A 22,496-nucleotide genomic window follows, 5' to 3' on the forward strand; every position below is an offset into this window, starting at 1 on the left:
TGCCGCAGGATGCCCCCCCAAACCCACAGAAAATGGCAGGAAGGATGCCCACTCCCTCGTGCCAATGGATGCCCCCCCAAAAAAACCTCCCCTGTACCTTTTAAAAACGTCAGAAACAGGAAACTGCTCTCAGGCTCCTGCTTCTGGCCTGGCCTGTCTAAATGATGGGCCTTCCCTTCCCCGGTGCATCATGTGATGCACAGGGAGGGACCAAAAGCCCTGATTGGTTCAGACATCTAAGGCCCCTCCCAAGGGGTGGGGCCATAGGTGTCTGAGTCAATCAGGCCTTAGGCACCTTCCTCTGTATCCTGGCATCCCTCCATGTCAGCCATCTAAATCAAGGTAAGGCCTTGTGAGCCATCTAGATCAAGATAAGGGGGGAGGGTCGCTTGGTGGCGAGAGAGAGTGGCTATCTTTCCCGCTGTTATGTTTTTTGGGGTTTTTTTGTTTTTGCATTTATTCTGCACATGTGCCCATCACTATCACCAGCAATGGACACATGCAAATTTAGTAAGTCTTTGCTACTCTGTGCCAACCTCATTTGCATGAGCATTTTTGGGAAAATGGCTTGCTGTTTTAAAATCACTACCAGAACGGTTGCCCGTCATTTTTTAACATGGTTTTTTTGGGGTTTTTTTTTGAGAATCTTGGCCTAAAAGAAAGAAAATTAGCAGGTAAGACCTAATTTCTCCTTCTTTAGTATCCCTCCAGACTGGCACAGATGGATGGGACCAGGAAGCCAACCTGACCCCCAAGTGGAATAAGTTTTGAGAAACTCCTGAACTGGTTTCTTCTGAAGGTGGTATGCCGAAGTGATGGCCTCCTTGATCCATCACGCAATCAAAGCCTTATGACTGCCTGCTAGGAGAATAAAAATATGATCTGACCTTCTGAACTCCCGAGTCCTTTTCATGTAAGCACAGAGAACTCTGTGGACATCCAATTTGTGTAGCTGCCTCTGCTTCCAATTACCCTCCCAACTATCTAAAACTGGGAGGCAACTGTCTGATTCATATGAAAAGGGGAAACAACCTTAGGAAGAAAGGAAGAAGCAGGCCACAGCACCATATGCTCCTTTTAAAATTCCAAGAAAGTTGCTCGACAAGAGAAGGCTTGCAACTCTAACACGCGTCTCACTGAATTAATGGCTACAAGGAAAATAGTCTTCAAAGTAAAGTTTTTCAGCACAAGATTGAAATCCCAAGCTGGCACCGAAGGGCGATCTGGAGGCCATATCAACTTCATCACCCTTAAAAAAAACGGATCACATCAGGAAGAGAGGACAACCATCGACTGCGCAAAGGACCTTTAAATGATAACAAGGCCACCACCTGAAACCTAATGGAGGACCAGGAAAGGCCCCACTCCAGACCATCTTGCCAAAACTCTTGGAACCTAAGAACAGTACCGGGCGGAGCTTTAGATTCTTGCCCAGAAATAGCTAAGGAGAAGAAGTTAAAAAAATAAAAACCCAACAAATTTTTAGATTGAATCAGGTTGGGCAGACTAGATGGACCATCTACTATGTTACAAAGACACACACAGGGGGACTGATGCCCAAGTGGAACATCAGTCCTTGAAGAGATGCCAAATGTGCACATAAGCATGAGACTTGGAGAACCTCCAAGACCCTAAAAGTGTAGAGACTACTTTATATAAATATCCTTTCTTGCTTAGGCGCTCCCTTTCAAGAGTCAGGCCTTAAGACAAAATGAGATCCGGATTGAACATGGGAATGGGACCCTGAGTAAGAAGATCATTCGAGAGGGGCAGAGGAAGGGGATCTGCCACAAGAAGACGAACCAGGTTTCCATATCATGGGTTCCTGGGTCAATCCAAAACCACCAGATCACGCTGCCTTCATGATGCGCAATATGAAGCATTCTGCCCACAAGGGGCCAAGGAGGAAAGACATATAGGTCATCCATCGGCCAATCCTGCACCAGAACATCCAGCCCTTCAGACTGAATCTCTGCACCAACTGAACCTCCGCGCCTTGGAGTTGAAATGTTTGCCCATGAGATCCATCATCAGCCGACCACACGAATTATTATATCAGTGGCTTCCATCCTGAAACACCACTTTCGGGGATCTAGCACATGACAACTGAAAAAATCCACCTGGACATTGTCCACTCCCGCCGAGATGTCCAGAAGGTGAGTCTCTGCCCATTCTATGAGAAGTGCTATCTCCTGTGCTACCAGATGACTCTTGGTTCCCCTGTCGATTGACGAAAGCCACTGCCGTGGCATTGTCAGAGAAAACCCAAACAGCTTTGCCCTCCAGGAACAACTGGAAGACCGCCAGCACCAACCAAACAGCCCTGTTCTCCAGGACATTAATTGACTGGGAGGCCTCCTCCAGTGACCAGCAACCCTGAGCTAAATGACCAAGACACTAGGCTCCCCAGCCGAGGAGACTGGAATCCTTGAGAAGCACCGTCCACTGGGGCTGATCCAGACTCACTCCCTGGACCAGATTGTGGGACTGAAGCCACCAGCTCAGAATGCGATGTACTATCCCACGAAGAGGGACCGGAGAGACCAGTTCATGAACCTATGGGGACCACTGCTCAAGAAGAGCATACTGAAAAAAACATACGTGAGACCAAGTCCACCAGACCACATCCAAGGAGGCTGCCATTGACCCCCAAGACCTGAAGAAAATCCTGAGCCAGGGGACAACAAGAACCCATTAAAGAGCAAATTTGCGACTGCAACTTCTGCACTTGTGCTTCAGAAAGGAACACTCTCACAAGATCAGTGTCGAACAGAACTCCGAGATACTCCAAGTGTTGAGATGGAGTCAACCAACTTTTGGAAAGGTCGACTACCCATCCCATTGACTACAGCAACTCCACGACACAGGCCAAGATGTGGGAGCTCTCTTGGAAGGACTCTTCATGAATCAACCAGTCGTCCAGATAAGGATGAACCAAGATGCCCTCCTTGCGCAAGGCCACCACCACCACCATAACATCAGTGAAGGTACCAAACATGGCCAGACCAAACAGAAGCGCACAGAACTGATAATGCTTGTCCGAAATCGCAAAGCAAAGGAACCCCTGGAGTTCCGAATCAGGATATGAAGGTAGACCTTCATCGAATTGAGAGAAGTCAGAGATTCCCCAGGATAAACTGCCAAGATCACAGAATTTAGGGTTTCCATTCGAAAAGAAGGGACCCAGAGCGACTGGTTCACACCATTTAGATCCAAGATAGGATGAAAGGATCCCTCTTTCGTGGGCACCACAAAATAAATGGAGTACCTCCTGGTGCGAATCTTTTGAGGGGGTACTGGAACCACGGCCTTGAGCTCTAGCAACCTCTGAAGCATGTGACAAATGACCGCTTCTTCCAAGTGGACTGACAAGGGGGAAGAGAGAAAAAGATCTGGCAAGGGCCAGTTGAACTCGAGAGCATACCCGTCTCAAATTACTTCCAGGACTCACTGATCTGTGGTGATCTCGGTTTACTCACGTAACCAAGCTCCCACCTGAACTGGCAGGATGAGAGGAGGAGGAGAGGGGAGAAGAAGTCCCATTCTCTCCAGCAAGCACCCCAAAAAGACTACATATGCTGGAAGAACCAACCCTAGGCGGTAGAACCCGCAGCAGAAACTCTTCCAGGCCTATACTATCGAAACTCACAAAGATGACCTCAACCCAGACCTCCTCTAGCAGGCTGTCGGGGCTTGTCCTCCAGTAACTGAGGAACATTGGAGTCTCCCAAACTCTGTACCAGCTTGTCCAATTCTTCCCCAAAAAGAAAGGAACCCTTAAAGGGAAACTTATTAAGCTTGAATTTGGAGGCCATGTCCGCCAACCAACTACGTAGCCATAAAGTACATCTAGTAGCCACCCCTAAAGCCTTAGACTTAGCAGAAGCACATAACAAATCACACATGGCATCTGAAGACAGTGGGAATGGACAATGAGCAATCCACCAGAGCCAGCAGGGTAAAATCAAGCCTTCTTTATTTCAATCCAGGACATAAGTAATACGGGTGGATTGCTCATTGTCCATTCCCACTGTCTTCTTTGCTGCATTGTGCCTGTGAGTTCCTATCCTGTTGGACTTATTGGTGGTATTGTGTCTGAAAGATAAGAGCAGCCTATCTCAATTTTAGCAACTTCTTGATCCACCAGAGACTAGTCATTAGACTCCCTATCGAAAACATGCTCAGCCCACCAGAAATAGACTTTGGCTACCAGACTTCCACAAATCACTGCCTGGACTGCCAAAGCTGCCACATCAAAACTCTGCTTAAGAATAGACTCCATCCTCCTGACCTGGGGTCCCTTAGAGCCAACATCCCACCCTCCCACTGGAACAATATGCCTCTTTGCAATGGCCGAAACCACTGCATCCACAATTGGCGCCGAAAGGAGTCTATCAGCCTCAGGAACAGGGTAAAGGAGGAGCTTGGCCAAGATGGCGGTCTGAGGTCTTGGTGGATCTCAGAATTTTGGCCCATTTACCTGATGGTAAAGAGGAAATCAAAGATCTGGGTGTTCCTGGACGAAACTATGCTGCGGACTGGCCCGATGGATTGTAGGTCGCGAACATCACAACCGGGAACTTTCTCGGCTGGAGAACGAGCGCAGGCTGAGGCACAGTTTTCCTTTGAGGGTGCCCCTCTGTCCCTGGATGAACCCAGTCTGCCGACCCACCCCGCGGCAGCGAAAGAGGCGTTAGCCCGGGACGTGCTCCTGCCGGTTAAGCAGAGTGGGAGATCCGACTCTGGTCTGAGGTAGGAGGAGCTGTTTGATTTGTCATCACAGCGATAGGTGGGGGGAGCACAACCAGCCCATTAAATTTCTACGGCAGCTACTGTGGCTACAGGTACTTTGGTTGCAACAGGGGCTCCTAGAACTGATTTTTTTCTCCTACAGAGACCTGAGATAATTAATTTGGAATCAATCTGGAATGCTATTGCTAATTTACAAGTCTTACTGGGGAACCAAATACAGCACTAAGGTATTTTCAGAAAATCTGGAACTTAAAAATAAAGTAACAATTTTGGAAAATAAATCTGATGATTTGGAAATTTGGATGAAAACTTTGGAAGCGCAAGCTTTAACTTGGGTTAAAGACAGTGCGAGACTACATTTCAAATAAGAAATGCTGGAAAATTCCATAAGGAGATGTAACCTATGGATTATTAACTTCCCAAAAGTTTTTCCAGTAACTGTTAATGAGATTCTAAAGGTGCCAGAAACTTCTTATCCACCTCTCTCTAAGATATATTACCTTTCAAAGAGAGTTAAGCGTCAAAATCCAAACCAGCAGAATTTATCTGCTGATAGGTTGGATTTAACTAATTTCCTGGAGAAGTCAGAAACTGAGGCCAGGTCTCCGCTACATTGTTGGTACAGTTTGCTATTGATTCTGATAGGGAATGGATGTTAAAGTTGTTTTTTAAATATAAAGATGTTCCATTTTTTACTAATACTATCAGAATGTTTCCTGATATATCTCGTTTTACCCAGAAAAGACGAAAACAGTTTCTTATTTTGAGACCACAGGTTACTCAGTTGGGGGCAACTTTTGTTCTGTTATTCCCCTGTAAATGTGTATTGGTTTATAAGGAGAACAGGTATGTCTTCTATGAGCCATAGCAGTTATCTAAATTTATTTCCGCTAAGACTAATTCTTGATTAATTATGAGTATTGCTGGCTCTCACATAGCCCAGAAAGAATAGTTTAAGAGCAATCAGACCGCATCCTGATTTTCCTCTCTTTTATTTGCTTAATAAACATTTCAGCCTATTATTAGCTCTGCTTCAAGTTTAATTAATTTTAATATACCGACCTGGCCGGTTTACAATGCTAAAAATGAAAGGTTAAAATAAATTATTATAGGGGGAGGGGAAACGTTAACATTAAATAGACAAGTTACAGATACAAACATGAGCTTGAGGGTGAAGGGGGAGGAGAAAGTTAATAATTACATCATTAAAAACAAATTAAAAAGGGGAGGGGGAGGATAACATCAGGAAAGGGGATCGCTTCTTGAAAGTGGTTCAAATTTATTTTGCTGGCTGTTGGAGAGGAAATATTTAAATGCTATGGTGTGCGTCTTGGAATAAAAATATTTTTAGTTTAATCTTGAATTTGTCGAGTGAATTTTCAAGGCGGAGTTGTGGTGGCATGGCGTTCCATAGAGTTGGAGCTACAACGGAAAAGTTTTTCTAGTGTAATAGAATTCTTTGATGGAAGGTATGGTCAGTAAATTCTGATCACTCGATCTAAGGGTCCGGAAAAGGGCAAAAAGGGTTGATGAGTTTATCAAGAAAAGATGGGAGACGCGAAAGTTTGATTTTGAAGACCAGCATTAAAGTTTTATAGGTGATACAGTGGGTAATGAGTAGCCAGTGGGCTTCTCGCAGAAGAGGAGTAACATGATCATATTTCCCAACCTTATAGATAAGTTTGATTGCCGTATTTTGAATGAGCTGCAGAAGACATAATTCTTTTTGGGTAGTTCCGTTATATAGAGAGTTACAGTAATCTAAATGAGAAATGACCAGTGAGTGAACGAGGGTTGTGATAGCATCAGTTTCAAGAATTGAGGTTAAGGACTAACTATACTTTGTAATATCTTGTTTAAATTCCTAAATCTTGATTTGAAAAAGTTAAAAAACCTGGTTGTTTTCACAATAGTTAATTTGATTTTAGCAATATACTTTTTTCTAACTTTTTCCATCCATCTAATCTAAACAATTTCTGTTTTTATCCCACAGTTTTTACTTGTTATGTTTCATTTTTTAACAAACTGTAAACCAAGTCGAGCTCCTTAGGGAGTAGATTCGGTATATAAAATGAAGATTAGATTAGATTGATTGTATGTTTGATTGTGGTTACACTGTATTTTTTCTTTGTTTTTGACTTGAAAATTGTCAAATGTTAAAATTAATAAATAAAGAATTTTTAAAAAAAGAAATATGGTAAAGACAGGAAATAGACCGTGCTAGCTGAAAAGGGATATCCAGGGTCTTCCACTGCATGTGCACAATATCATGGAGATCCTTTTACATGGGAAAGGAAAGGGAAGCCATCTGAATGAAGGCATCTCTTTGGAATCTTCCTTAAAACGCAAAACAGAGGCCACCTGAAGAATAAGCTCCTGAAGCCCTGGTGAAAAATGTGCACCACTGAGGTGTCTTCCCTTGTGGGCAGGTCAAATACCCAGCCACCCGCATCACTGGTCCCACCCTCCCACTCCCGAGGGTCCTGCAGGTTCCCAGACACACCCAGGTCTTCGCCTGATGACAAATCATCATCTAGGAAAATCATATCCTCCAACGAGAGATGCTGGCACTTAGGCGAAGGAGGGGTGGCGGAGAAAAGGCTGGCGTCAAAGAAAAGACCCCCTCGGACAAAACAGAGATCACTGGAGCGTTCAAGGGACCACCAACCGCATGCAAGCAGTAGGCCTTGTACATATCCAGCACAAAATTTGGGGAAAACCCAGAGGGACAAAATCAAGCTCAACCACAGAGGAAGAAGCCTGACTGACCTGTTCCTGTCTTCCCAATAGAGGCAGGAGCTCAGCTGAAGAATTAGTGAAAATGGCAGAGCTTCCCACCAAAGCAGGAAAGCCTCCCGCAAAAGGCTTCCCTAAGGTTGAAATCAATGAAGAAGCTTAAAAAGAACCAGCCACGCAAAGTGAATCCCAAGAAAACCCTGAAGCAACGGCAGGGGAATCCTCAATACATACTGTGGTCAGGGAATCTTGGGCCTCCCCACCAGCAACAGCTGGGGAAGCCCCAGAGCTGTCAGAGGAGCATAAACCCATCTGTCTGTGCTGGTCTGGAGGGACCCTAAAGAATAGGATTTTAGAGGTGGGGGGACCTTTGGGGCACTCTGAAAAGGAGCTGCTAACCTTTTCAGAATAATGACCTTACTACAACAACCCGATTGCTGTATATAATATAGGTTTATTAGTAATAGACAGAAGTCAGCTAACATGTAACAAAAGTACAGCAAATTGAGCCAATGGATAACATACAGAGTAGCTGGCTTCTGATATGGATCCATCCTGAAACTTAAGCCAGCTGGTATGCTACTGATATACTTTAGTTCAGTAGCCTAGTACTACCTACCGTGTTTCCCCGATGATAAGGCAGGGCCATCAAATAAGACAGCCCCCCCTTTTTAGAAAAAATTGTAAAATAAGGCACCCCCCCCCGCAAATAAGCCACCCACCGATACCTGCGCTTACCCGAATCGGGTGGTACGGTGGGTGACTCCGTGTGGTCCCTCCGTCTACCGCAGGGGTCGGCAACCCGCGGCTCCAGAGCCGCATGCGGCTCTTTTCCACCTTTGTCGTGGCTCCGGTAGTGTGTCACGCAGGCATGCAACTTACAAGTCCGGCGTCGCGGCGGGAAATAGCCATACTGAGCAGTGAGCTCAGCACTACACAGATGAAAGCCTTGCTTGCTGATTGGTCCGGCGGAAGGCTGCACAGACCTTAAATAGTGCAAAGTCAAGATACCTGGTGTACTCTGCCTCCAAATGCTGATACAAGGACAAAATCTATGAATAAGGATTGGTCTGTTGTAGAGGACTCCAAGTCCAGTCCTTGAGAGCAGAAACCCAGTCTGGCTTTCAAGATTGCCACAAATGAATATGCATGAGGTCTCATAGATCTCATAAATACTCATCATGGAAATCCCGAAAACCAGATTGGGTTGAGGCTCTCAAGAACCAGACATGGAAACATCTGGTTCATGGGACAAATGAAAAGTAAGAAAGCAATAAAAAGGTTTGAGATGGTAGAGAAATACAAAAAGCAAGAGAATGCATGAGGATTCACTGACATCTTAAGACAGCTGAAGAGAGAACTGATAGTAAAAATCAAGTGCTCCCTCCAAAGAGAGGTGGACAGGGAAGGAGTAATTAGAGAGGCATTGCCTGCTGGTCACTTGACAACAACCAAAAGGGGAACTCTGAAGAGAGGGGGGTAGTACATTCTTAGGTAGCTTGGGCTATCCCTACCTGTTCGGGTCTTGCTGTTTGTCAGGATGTCTTGCAATCGCTCCTGCAGTTTGTCTGCTCGTTTGCGTTCCAGATGCAGCTGCCTCTTCAAATCCTTAAGCTGCAAAGTGATAAAGAGAATAGACAGCATAAGTAGGGTAACAAAGAGATGGCCAGATACCACCAAAATCAAGAGGATCTCCTCCTCTACCCTTCCCCAGCACAACTGAGGTAAGTTCAGAGATATAAGGAGGTATGCAGCCACCTCCCAGAGTATTGTTGGAGAGCACCTCTTTGGATTTGGTCTGTATAAAAAATAGTTGTTTCATATTCAGAAGGTTAATCACAGCACAGAACAGAACCCCATGCACACCACCTGCTTTGGCTACATTGTAGACAACACTTGTACATACAAAGCATATCCTTATGCAGTAGGATATGCTTTGTATGCAAAGTTCATCTTGGGGACAACTAGTAGCCTCTCCCACTTCTTGTGACCTTGGGGAAATCATTTCACCCTCCATTTTCTCAGGTACAACCTGAGCCCCATTTATTACTGTGCATTAATGTGATTTAATGCATTTTAAATAACAATCCCCATTACTCTCAATAGGGCATATTTTCTAACCAAATGCTTGTATATGAGACCCTGAGACAGATAAAGCCTTCTGTATCTGAATGTAAGTTACCATGAGTTAAATAGATATGTGTAAAATTCAAAACAATTCTACATAAATGATCTTGCTGGGAACTAATATAGTGCTAAAAGAATTCAGGGAATTACAGAAGTGTCCCAAGTGGTGGGTGGATGTATCATCTGTAAATGGTAAGTTGGGACCACAAGATGTGTCACACAAAGAGATCTAATGCACAGATGAAGAGAGATTTTTTGGACACTGGGAACTCTGGCTGGAGGAGTTAAAGACTATTACAGCAATGAGAGGAATCATGGAGTAGTAGAGTGGCCTAGTGCAGTGTTTCTCAACATGCGGTACGCGTACCCTTGGGGGTATGTGGGCCACTTATTGGGGATACGCAGCCTGGCCACCATGGATCCTTCCCTGCTTGCTTCCTCACTGCTCGCCTGTTGCTGAAGCCGCTGTGGGCTATCCCTCCCTGCCAGTCTGAATGCCCGCCACACCACCCCCCACACCAGAAGCCGTCCCTGTTACTTTGTCGGCGCCAGACTCGCTCCATCCTCTTCCAGCAGCAACTCCGTGCAGGGACATAGGCAGCGACTCACATGCTGCATAGCTGACCCGCAACCTTCTCTCAGACGTCAGAATTGATGTCAGAGGGAAGGATTGTGGGCCAGCCACATGCAGCATGTAGCATGTGCCATCCCTACCAGAGTTGCTGCTTGGAGAGGATGGAGCGAGTCCGGCTCCAAAAAAGTAACAGGGATGGCTTCGGGGGTGGGGGTGGTGCGGGGAGACAGACAGGTGGGCAGTCGGGCAGGGATCCCCAGTGGCTTCTGTGGATGGGTCAGCGTCGAGGGAGGGGGAGCAGGCAGGGATCCCTGGCGGCTTCTGTAGACGGGTTGGCTTCGGGGGAGGTAGACAGAGATCCCCAGCAGGCGGTTTACAACAAGAAGTGCTGGACAATCAGGGAATAAAATACAATCAGGGAATCAGAACACACCTAGCTAGTCAGGGTTTTAAGATAGCCACAATGAATATGTATGTGACAGCTTTGCATACAATGGAGATAGTGCATGTAACCCGATTCAGAACAATTTAAAATTTTTCTAGATACAAGGATGGACGCAAGGAAAAGAAGGTATTTACCTGTAGCAAGTGTTCTCCGAGGACAGCAGGCAACTATTCTCACAAGTGGGTAACATCATCCATGGAAGGTGTAGAAAAGTATTCAAACAAGTTCTGTGTAAGGCATGAAAGCAGATCTAAAATTCTGCCCTCACACCAGACAGCAAACCTCCTCCATTGAAAAAATGGCACCTTAGTGGAATCTTTCCTGGAAGCCAGCAAAACCTTGGAGATACCCTCCGACAGATGCAAAGCAGCAAATTCTAAGCTTTCAATATCCAGGTTGTGAGGCCCAACGAATGGAGATTGGGATGTAGAAGAGGGAACCAGATCTGCCTGGACCAATACAGGACTATAAGAATCATGGTTCCCTGGTCTTGCTTGAGCTTCAGCAAAGCTTTCCTCATGAGAGGATACACATACAAAAGATCTGTCCCTAAATACAGAAAGGCAGCATTCAGTGCTAGTCTGTTAAGTGATCTGAGCCTGGAGCAATACTGAGGGACCTGTGATGGTAAGGAGTGGAAGAGATTACCAATCTCAGAAAATCTTCTGGGCAATGCCCCACGTTATGTGACCACTCGTGCAGTAGTATGACCCTCCTCAGGCTGTTAGATTTTCATGCCAGGTATGTGGCTCTAAGAACCATCCCATCCTGGACAACCCAGTTCCACATTCTTATGGCTTCCAGAGACAGAGGGATCCTGTTCCACCTTGCTTGTTGATGTAGTACATTGATGTAGTACATTGCCACCTAATTGTCCATTCAAATTTATAATTTAGTTGAATAGTCAAATCTCTGAAAGCCTCTTAGAATGTTCCAAATCGCTCAGAGCTCTAGGAGGTTGATGTGAAGATCGTTCCAAGCTGATCAAGAATCTTTAGAGTGAATTACAGAAATACCTCAAGTGGTAGGCAAAGATGGTGGCTCTCCACCCTAGGTTGGATGCATCCTTCACCACCTTTCAGTGTTGAGGAATTTGGAATAAGAATCACAGAGTCAAATTGGGCCAAACCGACCACAAGAGAAAGCAAAGTTGCTTACCTGTAACAGATGTTCTCCGTAGACAGCAGGGGAATGCAGCCACACTTGATTGATGAAGTCTCTGACTGAGCCAATGACATCGGTACTCTCTCCCATAGCTATAGTAAGCTTTTGAGCTTACTGAGCATGTGCAGGAATGCCTACTCCTCGAGCCCCTTCCCCTCCAACTGTCAGTTTATTCTCTAGCAAAAGAGATGAGGGGATGGCGGGTGGGCATGTATGGCTGAATTCCCCTGCTGTCTACGGAGAACACCTGTTACAGGTAAGCAACTTTGCTTTCTCCGGAGACAGGCGGGGGATATGCAGCCCCACTTGATTGGTGAGACCCAGGTTATAATGCAAAGAGGTTACGTAAAACTGATTGTCCAAAGCAAATATCTTGAGCCAAGCCTTGGTCTAAGCAGTAATGCTTGGTAAAAGTATGTACAAACGACAAGGTAGCTGCTCTGCAAATGTCCAGGATTGGTATGGACCTCAAGTTTGCAATGAAAGTTGCTGAAGCACGCAGTCTATGGGCCCCAACAGAATAAGGAAGCTGATGAGCTCTTGTGTAGCAAAAATGTATGCATCGTGACATGGATAGACCACTTTCTGGGAGGTTTCAGAACCCCTATTTTTATGTCCAAGATTCCCAAGGAATCTCTGAAGGAAATAATTAAGATACGTATTAAGATTAATCCTGATATTTTTTGGCAAAAAATAGAACAAAATTTACCCGATTCTCCTTTAGAATTTAATGTAGACAAATCCTTAGATATTTGGCTAAAGAAATCTGATTCAATATATGAATCTCTTGCACCTTTAAAAACGAAGGAGATCTCTTATAAACATAAAGCACCTTGGTACTCCCAATACTATCATCAACTTAAGCAGAAGTGCAGAAAGTTAGAAAGAAAGTAGAAGAAAAGCAATTCTGAGGTAAATAATATAAATTGGAGGAAGAAGATAAAGGAATATACTCTTGAGATTACTAAAGCCAGAAATATATACTATGGGAACAAAATTAATACAGCTAAAGATCAAAGTAAGGCTTTTTTTTCTCTATGGAAATCTATAACTACATTACCTGATCAAACAAACAAACTATCCAAACCATCTGAAGAAGAACCAGCCTCATAAAGTTTTAAAAATCTGGTCGTCTTTTTCTAAAACATTGGCTTCTTTTAATCCACTAAATGTGGAAAATTCTTCTTTTGATATTCCTGTGGATAGATATTGGCATTCATTTGACATTATCACAGAACCCCAACTATTGCAATTTTATACTAAATTTAGTCAAAAAACTTGTATAGTTGATTCTGTCCCTTCATATATCTTTTCTAATATTCCTACCTTCATTATCTCTTGGCTTACAATGTTGGCTTACAATATTTTTGCTAGTGGTTTATTTACATTAGATATAGGTTGCATTGTATTAAATCCATTATTAAAAAATTATGGTCTAGAGCCATCTCTGGCCCTTAACTATCACCCAGTTGCAAATATCCCTTTATTAATGAAGATTTTGGAAACTATTGTCTCAAAGCAATTATCTATCTGGATAAATTTTCTGTACTCCTTCCATTTCAACATGGTTTTTGATCCAGTCACAGTACAGAAACTCTTCTCTTCTCACTGGTTGCGAAGGTTCAACACTTATTAGTCTAAAGACATTATGCTGTCTTGTTGCAGTTTGATCTTTCTGCAGCCTTTGATATTGTGGATCTTGACATCCTTATGCAACTTTTAATCAATATTGGTTTAGATAAAGTTGTGTTGAATTGGTTCAGTGGTTTTCTCAAACTACGATTATATCAGGTATATGTAGACAATAAATTTTCTTCATCTTGGAGCCCAGTCTGTGGAGTTCCTCAGAGGTTTCCCCTATCCCCTATACTATTTAATTTATATATGACAACTCTAAAATATTTGATTCTATCTCCTTTAGAATCTATCTTTACATATGCTGACGACATTTTTATATTACTGGAAATTGATCCATTGCTTTCAAATTTGACTGGAGATATTAACTCTTTTGCCTCTAAACCTATAGAATGGGCTTTCTTAGTCCATATGAAATGAAATTGAATGCTTCTAAAACCAGACTGCTATGGTTTGGTCCCTTACTACACAATCTTCCTCAGGTTATAGCATTGAAATCAGGAGACTCCTTAACAATTGAATTTTCATCTAGAATCCTTGGGTTTATTTTAGATTCCTCTTTATCTTTAAATAATCAAATGAACAAGTTAACTAAAAAGTGCTATTTTAGTTTACGGATGTTGAGGAGAATTCGAGGTTTTTTTTCATCAAAATCATTTTGCGATTTTGGTTCAAGCAATTATTTTGGCACATCTGGATTATGCAAATTCCCTGTATATCAGACTAACCAAATTTAATCTGAAGAGGCTACAACTTATTCAGAACACTGCGGCCAAATTAATTTTTTGGAAGACATAAATATGATCATGCCTCTCCATTGTTGAGGTTACTTCATTGGCTTCCTGTTTACTGGCGAATTCAATTTATAATAATAATAATAATTTATTTCTTATATACCGCCAAAGCCGTAGTAGTTCGAGGCGGTTTACAATAAAGAAGAGCTGGACAAACAGCAAAAATAGGTAAAATCAGCAGAAGTTTGCCAATGTAATTTTTAAAATTTTATATGGAATTTTTTCACCTTTATTACTTCTATCATGTAATTCCCTTTGGTTTCATACTACCAGGAATACACATACATTTAAATTGCTCTTCCCTTCTGTTAAAGGGATTAAAACCTTAGGTAAATTCTCACATTCCTTATCCTATTCCTTGGTAAAAGTTTGGAACGATTTTCCCTCAATTATCAGAACATCATTATCTCTATCACTTTTTAGGAAAAATCTGAAAACTTATCTCTTTCAGAGATTCTTAAATGAGGACTGATCTAATTTATTGAAAATTTTTCTATTACCTTCATTATTGTTTTATATTATATTCTTTTAAACTTTGTTAACCGGCTCGAGTCCTTGCTGGAATGATCCAGTATATAAGATGGAAATTAGATTAGATTAGATCCAAGCTGAAAGCGCTCTCTTAGTTGCAGGATGACCACATATGGGTAAGACACAAATAATTGGGAGGATTTCCTGAGATGAGAAATAGCTTTGAGGTAAAAAGCAGTGCTCTTCTGCAATCCAAGGAATGAAGTTTTTCTTTTGCCTCAGAGGCTTGTGGAGATGGAAAATATGAAGGCAAGTGATGGTTTGGTTGAGATGGAAATCCGAAACCACCTTAGGTAAGAACTTCAGATGAATTCGTAGCTGTACCTTGTTAGAAAAAAATTGCAAGTATGGATAGTATGTAACTAAGGCCTGAAGCTCACTTACTCTTCTGGCTGATGTGAGCGCTACCAGGAAGACTGTCTTCCAGGAAAGGAAGGCGAGAGAGGCAGAACCCAGTGGTTCGAAGGGTTCGGACAACAATTGATCTAGCACTACATTGAGGTCCCACACTGGAATAGGGGTTTTCAATGGAGGTCTAAGATTGTTGAGACCTCTCAGGAAACGTGCCATGAGAGGGTGTTATGACATTGGTTTACTGTTATTCAACGAATGGTATGTTGAAATTGCTGATAAATGAGGTCTGACAAGAGTTCATCTTGAGCCCTGAATAAGACAAATGCAGGAGATATGTGAAGACATGGTCCAGCAGGCAATGGAGCGGTTGTAAACAATGATCCTAAGCCCATACTGAAAAATGTTTCCATTTTGCTGCATATGATTTCTGCATAGCAGGTTGTCATGCTGCAAGAAGAACTGTTTTCACAGCTCTCAATTTCCATGCCGTGAGACTCAGACTGTGGAGATTGGGATGTAGCAGCTTGCCATTGTGTGGCCAAGGCTTTGGGGGGTGCATCCAGTAGATCCAGAAACAGTGGAAACCAGACTTGTCTGGGCCACCTGGGTGCAATGAGAATGATATGTGCTTTGTCTGCTGAAATCTTCTGAAGCACTCTGGAAATGAGAGGGAACAGTGGGAATGCATAGAGCAGAATGTGGTTCCATGTAATTGAAAAGGCAACCCTGGCTAGAGCTCGTGGCGCTGGCCGCAGGGAGCAATAAAGGGTGCACTGTGCATTGATTGGAGAAGCGAAGAGATCCACTTGAGGAGACCCCCATTGATGGGAAATGGATGTAACTACTGCAGGATTGAGGGCCCATTCGTATGGATTGAGTTTCCTGCTGAGGGAGTCTGCCAGGATATTTTGATCCCCTGGAATGTAGACTGCTCGAAGATCTTTGCTGAGAGTCAGGGCATAGGACCAGAGACGATATGCTTTTCTGCATAGTTTTGAGGGATCCAGAACCGCCCTGTTTGTTTATATAGAACATGGTCACTTGATTGTCGGTCTGAATGAGAATGTTCTTATGACCTATCCAGTGTTGAAAAGCCTAAAGTGCATAGAACACTGCTCTGAGTTCTAGATGATTGATGTGAAGGGACTGCTCGGATGGTGTCCACTGACCCTGTGTGCAAAGATTGTTGAGGTGTGCTCTCCACCCCTGAATGGAAGCATCGGTGGTGATGGTTAGAGAAGGCGGTGGGAGCTGAAAAGGACATCCTGCCTGAAGGGAGATGGAGTGAATCCATCACAGAAGGGAATCTTTGATGTTGGATGGCAGGAGAATCAGCTGTGACAGTGGGTGTTGTCACACAACTATCCCCTGCTCTGGCCGGCAGGCGGTTTAGCTGTGCTGTATTCTGACCTGTCGGTGTGGTTTCCCCAGGAAAGAGGAAGGCTTTTCAGGTAAAACAGACCCAGGCTTCTGCCTAGTCTGCTCAGTCCACACTGAGGTATGTTTGCCAATAAAGTGAGACACAATTCAGGTATGGTCAAAATCTCATTCTCAGGCTTTATTTGAGAGGGGGTCTGAACACCGTTAGTCACCCTCAATACATTCATAAGTCAGGCAAAAAGTAAAAATAAAATATCATTCAGTTGTCAGAATGGCTTAAAGTCCTAGTATGGCATACAATTGCAATCCCCTGCATTCTCAGTTTTAAAGACAGTCCTCTTCACCAGGGTTAAATAAACAGAAATGCCATGAAAACAAATTCCAAATCAATGCAAGTAAACTGCATAAACTTAGCCAGTAGAAAAGAATAGCAAACTTTGGAAACACAGTTCCCAGCTCCCCAGCTGATCTTGTAAAGTAAAGTGTTCAGTGCCCAGCTCTGACTCTGTTCAGAGTTCAGGTGTTCAATGTGGTTTATCAGTATCAGCTGGGCTTTAGATAAGTTGTTAGTTCTACCGGGACTTTATCACAGTAGTTTCATAAGATAAGAGATACAGCTTCTTTAGCAAACAAAACCTCTGAGCTGTCTCGGAGCAAAAACGGAGAGGTTTTCCTTCTCTCCCTAATCAAGGCCAGCTGGTCTTGGGTTACAGAGAGCCAGCACACAAACGCAACTTCACTTCACCTCATGGACTAACCTCCATTCCCTCTGGGTTATAGTCAGCTTTCCAGACACCATTCAGTAGTGTCCATTGCCTCAGCTTTCTCAGCAGTTTGGGCTCAGGCTTGGGAAGTCCTCTGCCACATCTACGTCCTCACTGCTGTGGGGCTGAGGAGAGAGACCTCTCTCCTCACCTTTCTCTGCTGCTCCTGCCTTGCTGTTTGTTGTCCTCTGTGCCCCCGTTCCTGCTTTCCCTTCTGTGAATCAGGGCTCTGCTTTTACGTGTGTCATAGCCTAACCCCTCTCTCCTTGGAGCAGGGGGGTTGGGCTGGAAATCCCTAGGGAAATAACTCTGGTTTCTCCTAGGCTGATAATGTGAATACTAGTGCTGCCCGATTCAGGGAAAAAAATTTTGATTCGATTCAGCTTACTGAATTGGTTTTCGATTCGATTTTCCTGCCCAATTGGGTGTTTTTTTTTAAACATCCTGGTGGGTTTATTTTATAGCTTCTTCATTCCTTTTACCTTCTCCTAACCACACTGGCGCTGTGGTGTAAACAAAATAAATAAACAAAAAAGACTTTTCCTCTCTCTCTTAAATCCTAGCTCACGTTTGTGGTCTAACACCAGCTCTGGCAGGATACACGTTTCAAATCTGACATATTGTAATGTAAACCGACACATTTTGCTGGTGGGAGGAGGAAGGATGGACGAGCTAGGGTTTTGATAGCTTGTGTGTGGAAGGGATGCGAGTGTGGATGAATGTTTGAAAAGTGGTGTAATTAATAAAAAGGAACTTCAGAGTGGGAACCAGCATTCAAATTTTGGGAAGAATTTCTCATCCTACGTTTTAGGTGGAATGCAAATGTTATCAATGTATTGTCTTTAATTTGTATAATATATCTTGTATATGACAGGAGAGCTTCCTAGTTCCTATGTCTCTTTGTATGTTCTTACTCTCATATTCTTGTTGTATGGATTCTTCAGTCTGGAATTGCAACTGAAAATAAAGATTTTTTTTAAACCCTAGTAGCTCTAACAATAATCTTCTGCATTGACTCCTGAGCAGCTTCCCTCAATGTGCTCGTTACCAGTCAATTGTCCAGGTAGGGAAACACATGGACTTTCAGTCTCTGCTAAGCAACGTTGTGACTACCAGTAGACATTAGGATGAAACTGTAAATTTGTTTTTATTGTGTGTTATGCTTCAGTGCCCCTGAGATTTTTGTTTCTCTGAGCAGTAAATGCGAACATTTATTGTGGACTGAAAGGATGGGGTATAAACAGCATTTTCAGTGACCCTTCTTGTTTGAAAATTGTTAGCTAGGAATAACTACAGGTACTTACCGCAGCGCTGCCCTTCTTCTCCAAAATCCTTTGCCCATCCACTGTGTCCTTAATCTCCTATGAAGCAGACAAAAATAGGAAAACAAAGTGAGACACAGATATATGAAGAATGGTGCTAAATATTTATCTCCTTCTCCAAAAGCCCCAAGATAATAATAAAAAAAAAGATAAATCAGTATAAAGATTATTTAGTGCGAAAAGAAAGTATCATAGCCTGGTCTACTTTATAGGTATCTATATGCATACACAGACATTCTCATAGTCCTACAAGCCCACTTTAGAGAACTCCAGCATGCATCTCTGAGGCTCCACAGCCTCTGCGCCCCTATGTTCAAGAAAACCACCATTCCGTGGCTCTTGAAGGAATTTGGCCCCAATCAACGGGCTGTCCATCTCACTGTCCATCTGTTTCTCAGCCTCAAGGAGCAAACGGGAGGCTAAGTGGACTGCTCCCCCCCCCCCCTTCATGTGCTACATGGCACCTGGCACAAGCGCACTCTTTGGGCACCCATCCAGTGCATACCTGGCATTAATTAGGGGTAAAGGAGCCTGAGAACTCTATCCCTACCAGTTTTGAGGCAAAACGAGGTGATTTGGAAATTCTGAAGAGCTTTGAAAAAAAAAAATTTGGGAAATCCAAGAATGCTGCAGCAGCATTTTGGCACCATAAAAATGACTCAAAAAAGTCAAAATAAAATCAGTGATTTTAGAGCAGGGAGAAGATGAGAGAACAGGCAGAAACCTTTAAGAACAAGAGATTTAATAATAACTTTATTCTCCTATACCGCCATTTACAGACCCCCATCTCCCCACCCCCCATTTTCCTCATAGGCAGCAACAGCCTTACTCACTATGACCTGTCCTAGAAGTCTGCGCTTCCACTCTAAAGGTAGCTGGATCTGAGAGAAGAAATCACTGCCTCAAAACGGAGCAGCCTTCCAGCACTGAATCTTCGGGCTGCTATTCTGACTGGTTTCTGACAGAGCTTCCAAGCCCCGCAGACCCACAAACGCGAATGGGGGGAGGCAAAACCAGCTGAAATCCTGTGGAACCCTGCTGAGCCCCCTTCAGATGTCTAACAGCCTGCATTCAAGCCCCTGCAATGCAATAGGTGAGCAATGCTACAAGGGGGACAGACCCTAAGCTCCCAAAAGGCCTCTGCAGGCTGGTCAACAGGTACTACAAGGGATTGGCCTGTCAGCTGCTTACCTCAGTCTGCTTCTCCTCCACACAGGCAGAGCTGGACCCTTGACTAGAGGTGCTCTTAGTACCAAAACCAAGCAAAAAAAAGTGGCAATAACTGACAAAAATAAATAAGCAGAGCAGATCAGAAACACTCCTTCCAGCTTGCGTGCACAAGGAAAAAACTGTAGCGGGCAGCAGAGCCCTCTGTGAAGTAGGAGGGATTCAAAAACCAGAGTGGATTCCTTACGCAAAGCTCACGAGCACTGGGATATAACCACTTGTCCAGAATGACACACCTATTTAACTAGAAAATCTTTTTGTCATCCATTTTTCAATTGCATTAAGTAACAATTCAGTCTGGAATAAGAACGATGTGGTACTGAGTAATATGTACAGATCAAATGAACCTACTGCCAAAAACCACAAGGATCCAATACGGCCACTCTTCTCACAGGCAGAAAAACTGAGGCAGCAGCAAAGATCAAGTTCTCCTCCAGGCCTGAGGTCTAAGAACAACTGGAGAAGACTGAACAACTCTTCTTGCATGTAAGGAGCCTCCTTAGGCTGTGCACTGTAAATGAGGCAGTGAGAGGTGTTCCTAAAGCCTCTGAAGTATTATCCTTTTGCCACCATAATATATGTGCTATAGACCTTTACATGGCCCTACAGCAGTATCCAAATGCTGTCAAGTACCTCTCTTCACTGCTTTTCTCTAAAAAGCATTGGAATTTCCACCCACTCCAAGACTTACCTATCCTTTTTGTTTTCTAACTTTACTTAGCTTCTGACTATGCAAAAAGAGCACAGAAGGACGGAAAGAAAGGAAAAGCTCCAGGCTGAGGATCAATGAGCCTACACAAACAACTCCTCCTCAATTGTGCAAAGATCTTATTCTAAGTAGGTTTCAAACCTTCATCCACTCCCCAGAACAATTAACCAAGAAGATCCTGTATGGCCTGCTCCACCCAAAAAAAAAACCCAGCAGAAACTACAGCTCTGGAAATTTGACAGGGAAGCCTGTTTCAGCAGAGTAATGTGGCCTGCAGACCACTGCTCTAAGAGAATGGTCCAAGATCTGGCTCAGTCAAAGAGATCAGCCCTGACTGTGTGGCCCTGAGAGCCTAGCAAGGGTCTTTCTACAGCAATTCAGCAGATCCACCATGTGCTGGAGACAGAATACACAGCAAGCACATAGGCTGCCCCATTCCTTATCCCACAGATGTTACTGGAAAGTAGTGTTCTCTGTCTAGCTGATGACAGGGTGGCATAAAAAATGGGTCTGGATGGTCTAACACAGTGAAAAGAAAGCCAACACAAGTAAAATTAGGTACTCAGTCATACAATTGGTCTGATGGAGCCCTGTTAGACTAAAACAGCCCAGAGACCTTTTCATTCTCTTACCTGCTGTAGCCTAGTAATAGTGTTCAGGCACTCCTCTTTCTCCCTCCCAGCTTCTTCTAATCGCATCTTCACCTCTTCCACCTCTTGCTCTTTCCTCTGTAGGATCCAAGTACAGGTATGAATGATGCTAATCTAGCTTTTTTTTACTTTATAGATTTTTAATAAAATGTTTTGTATTACAACTCAATCAATAGTCCTGATTTAGAAAACCCTTATATTCAAAATTGATATACACTGAATCACACTGAATACAGATCATAGAACATACTATTTTTTGAGTAGTCTTCTCCCACCTATTCCCCCTCTTGATTGTCAGCTTGGGCCCAACAAATTTGCTTGTGCCAGCCTCAAGCAGTAGAAATCAAAGATGTCCTCTTCCCCGTTCTAGTTTATATTAATGAAGCTCCCCTGAGTTTCCATCTACCAAGTAAAGAGCCCACATTTTTTTTAAACTGATCCACTGTCAAGTTTCGTGCCAGTTAACTTATCTATTAAATATGCTACCTCTTCGTCCTGGTCTGGGAAAGCAACCCTTTAGACCGGCACTACCTCAGGATTTTTTTTTTCTTTCAGAACAGACTCCACTGGCTCTCTAAACAATATGCCTTACTACCAGGGGATAAGGCTTACTGTTGAAGCACCTCTACAAAAATGTGGGGAGGTGGAGAAAGGTGGGGGGAGGGACCCCGCTCGAGACCCGCAGGGTTTGACACCCCCAAGGTTGGACGGACCCCCAAACAGGGTCCACCCAAGCTCAATCCGGCAACAAAAAGGGACAAAAATTCCTAAACAAATTCCAACAGCCCTACCAAGGGAGATGGGTACAGCTCACCGCACCTGCTGGAGACAGAGAAGACCGAGGTAATTAGGGAGAGATCACATGATATATACAGTTCCAAAGTTTTGTCTCAGTCTCCACCTGCTGGTCATGATGAGCTATACTGTACACCCGCTTGTAAGATTAACTCTATGCTAGTCTGGAGAGTTGCTAAAGAAGTAAACAATAGCAGTGTCTAATGAGCTGTGAGCTCTGCTCCAGCTCAACGGTATTCCCTGTATCCAACAGATGGAGCAGGAAGCTCGGTGGATATTTAAATCAGGAACTTTGAAACCTTATGGTTTAAATTCAGCATTCAACTGGAGTGTGTTTTTGTAAAAATTAATTGTAAAATATTTTCTGAGAACCTGTAGTAATTAATTGGAGCTTATTTTTGTGAAAACACTTTTGTAGTATTCGATCGCTGATCCGGCGCCAATCCAGCGGATCAATGTCCACATTCAACAGATTAGGGGCTGGGGAGTCCATCCCAAATGATTTTTAATCAAATCGAGGGGTTTTGAGGCAGAAAT

At 43.5% G+C, this 22,496-nt stretch overlaps 1 protein-coding gene across 5 annotated transcripts in view; it reads right to left on the reverse strand.

Moving 5' to 3' along the window:
• Window positions 1–22,496, reverse strand: part of GRIPAP1 (GRIP1 associated protein 1) — a 207,344-nt gene that overhangs the window by 73,118 nt on the left and 111,730 nt on the right. For all 5 annotated transcript variants that reach the window (XM_033922931.1, XM_033922950.1, XM_033922940.1 and 2 more), the window contains 3 exons: window positions 21,147–21,242; window positions 18,561–18,617; window positions 9,003–9,102 (listed from right to left, as the gene is read on the reverse strand). In XM_033922931.1, the coding sequence (XP_033778822.1) occupies window positions 9,003–9,102; window positions 18,561–18,617; window positions 21,147–21,242 (253 nt within the window). The remainder of the gene's footprint in view (window positions 1–9,002; window positions 9,103–18,560; window positions 18,618–21,146; window positions 21,243–22,496) is intronic.

This window comes from Geotrypetes seraphini, chromosome 1, assembly GCF_902459505.1.
Source record: "Geotrypetes seraphini chromosome 1, aGeoSer1.1, whole genome shotgun sequence".
NCBI lineage: Eukaryota > Metazoa > Chordata > Amphibia > Gymnophiona > Dermophiidae > Geotrypetes > Geotrypetes seraphini.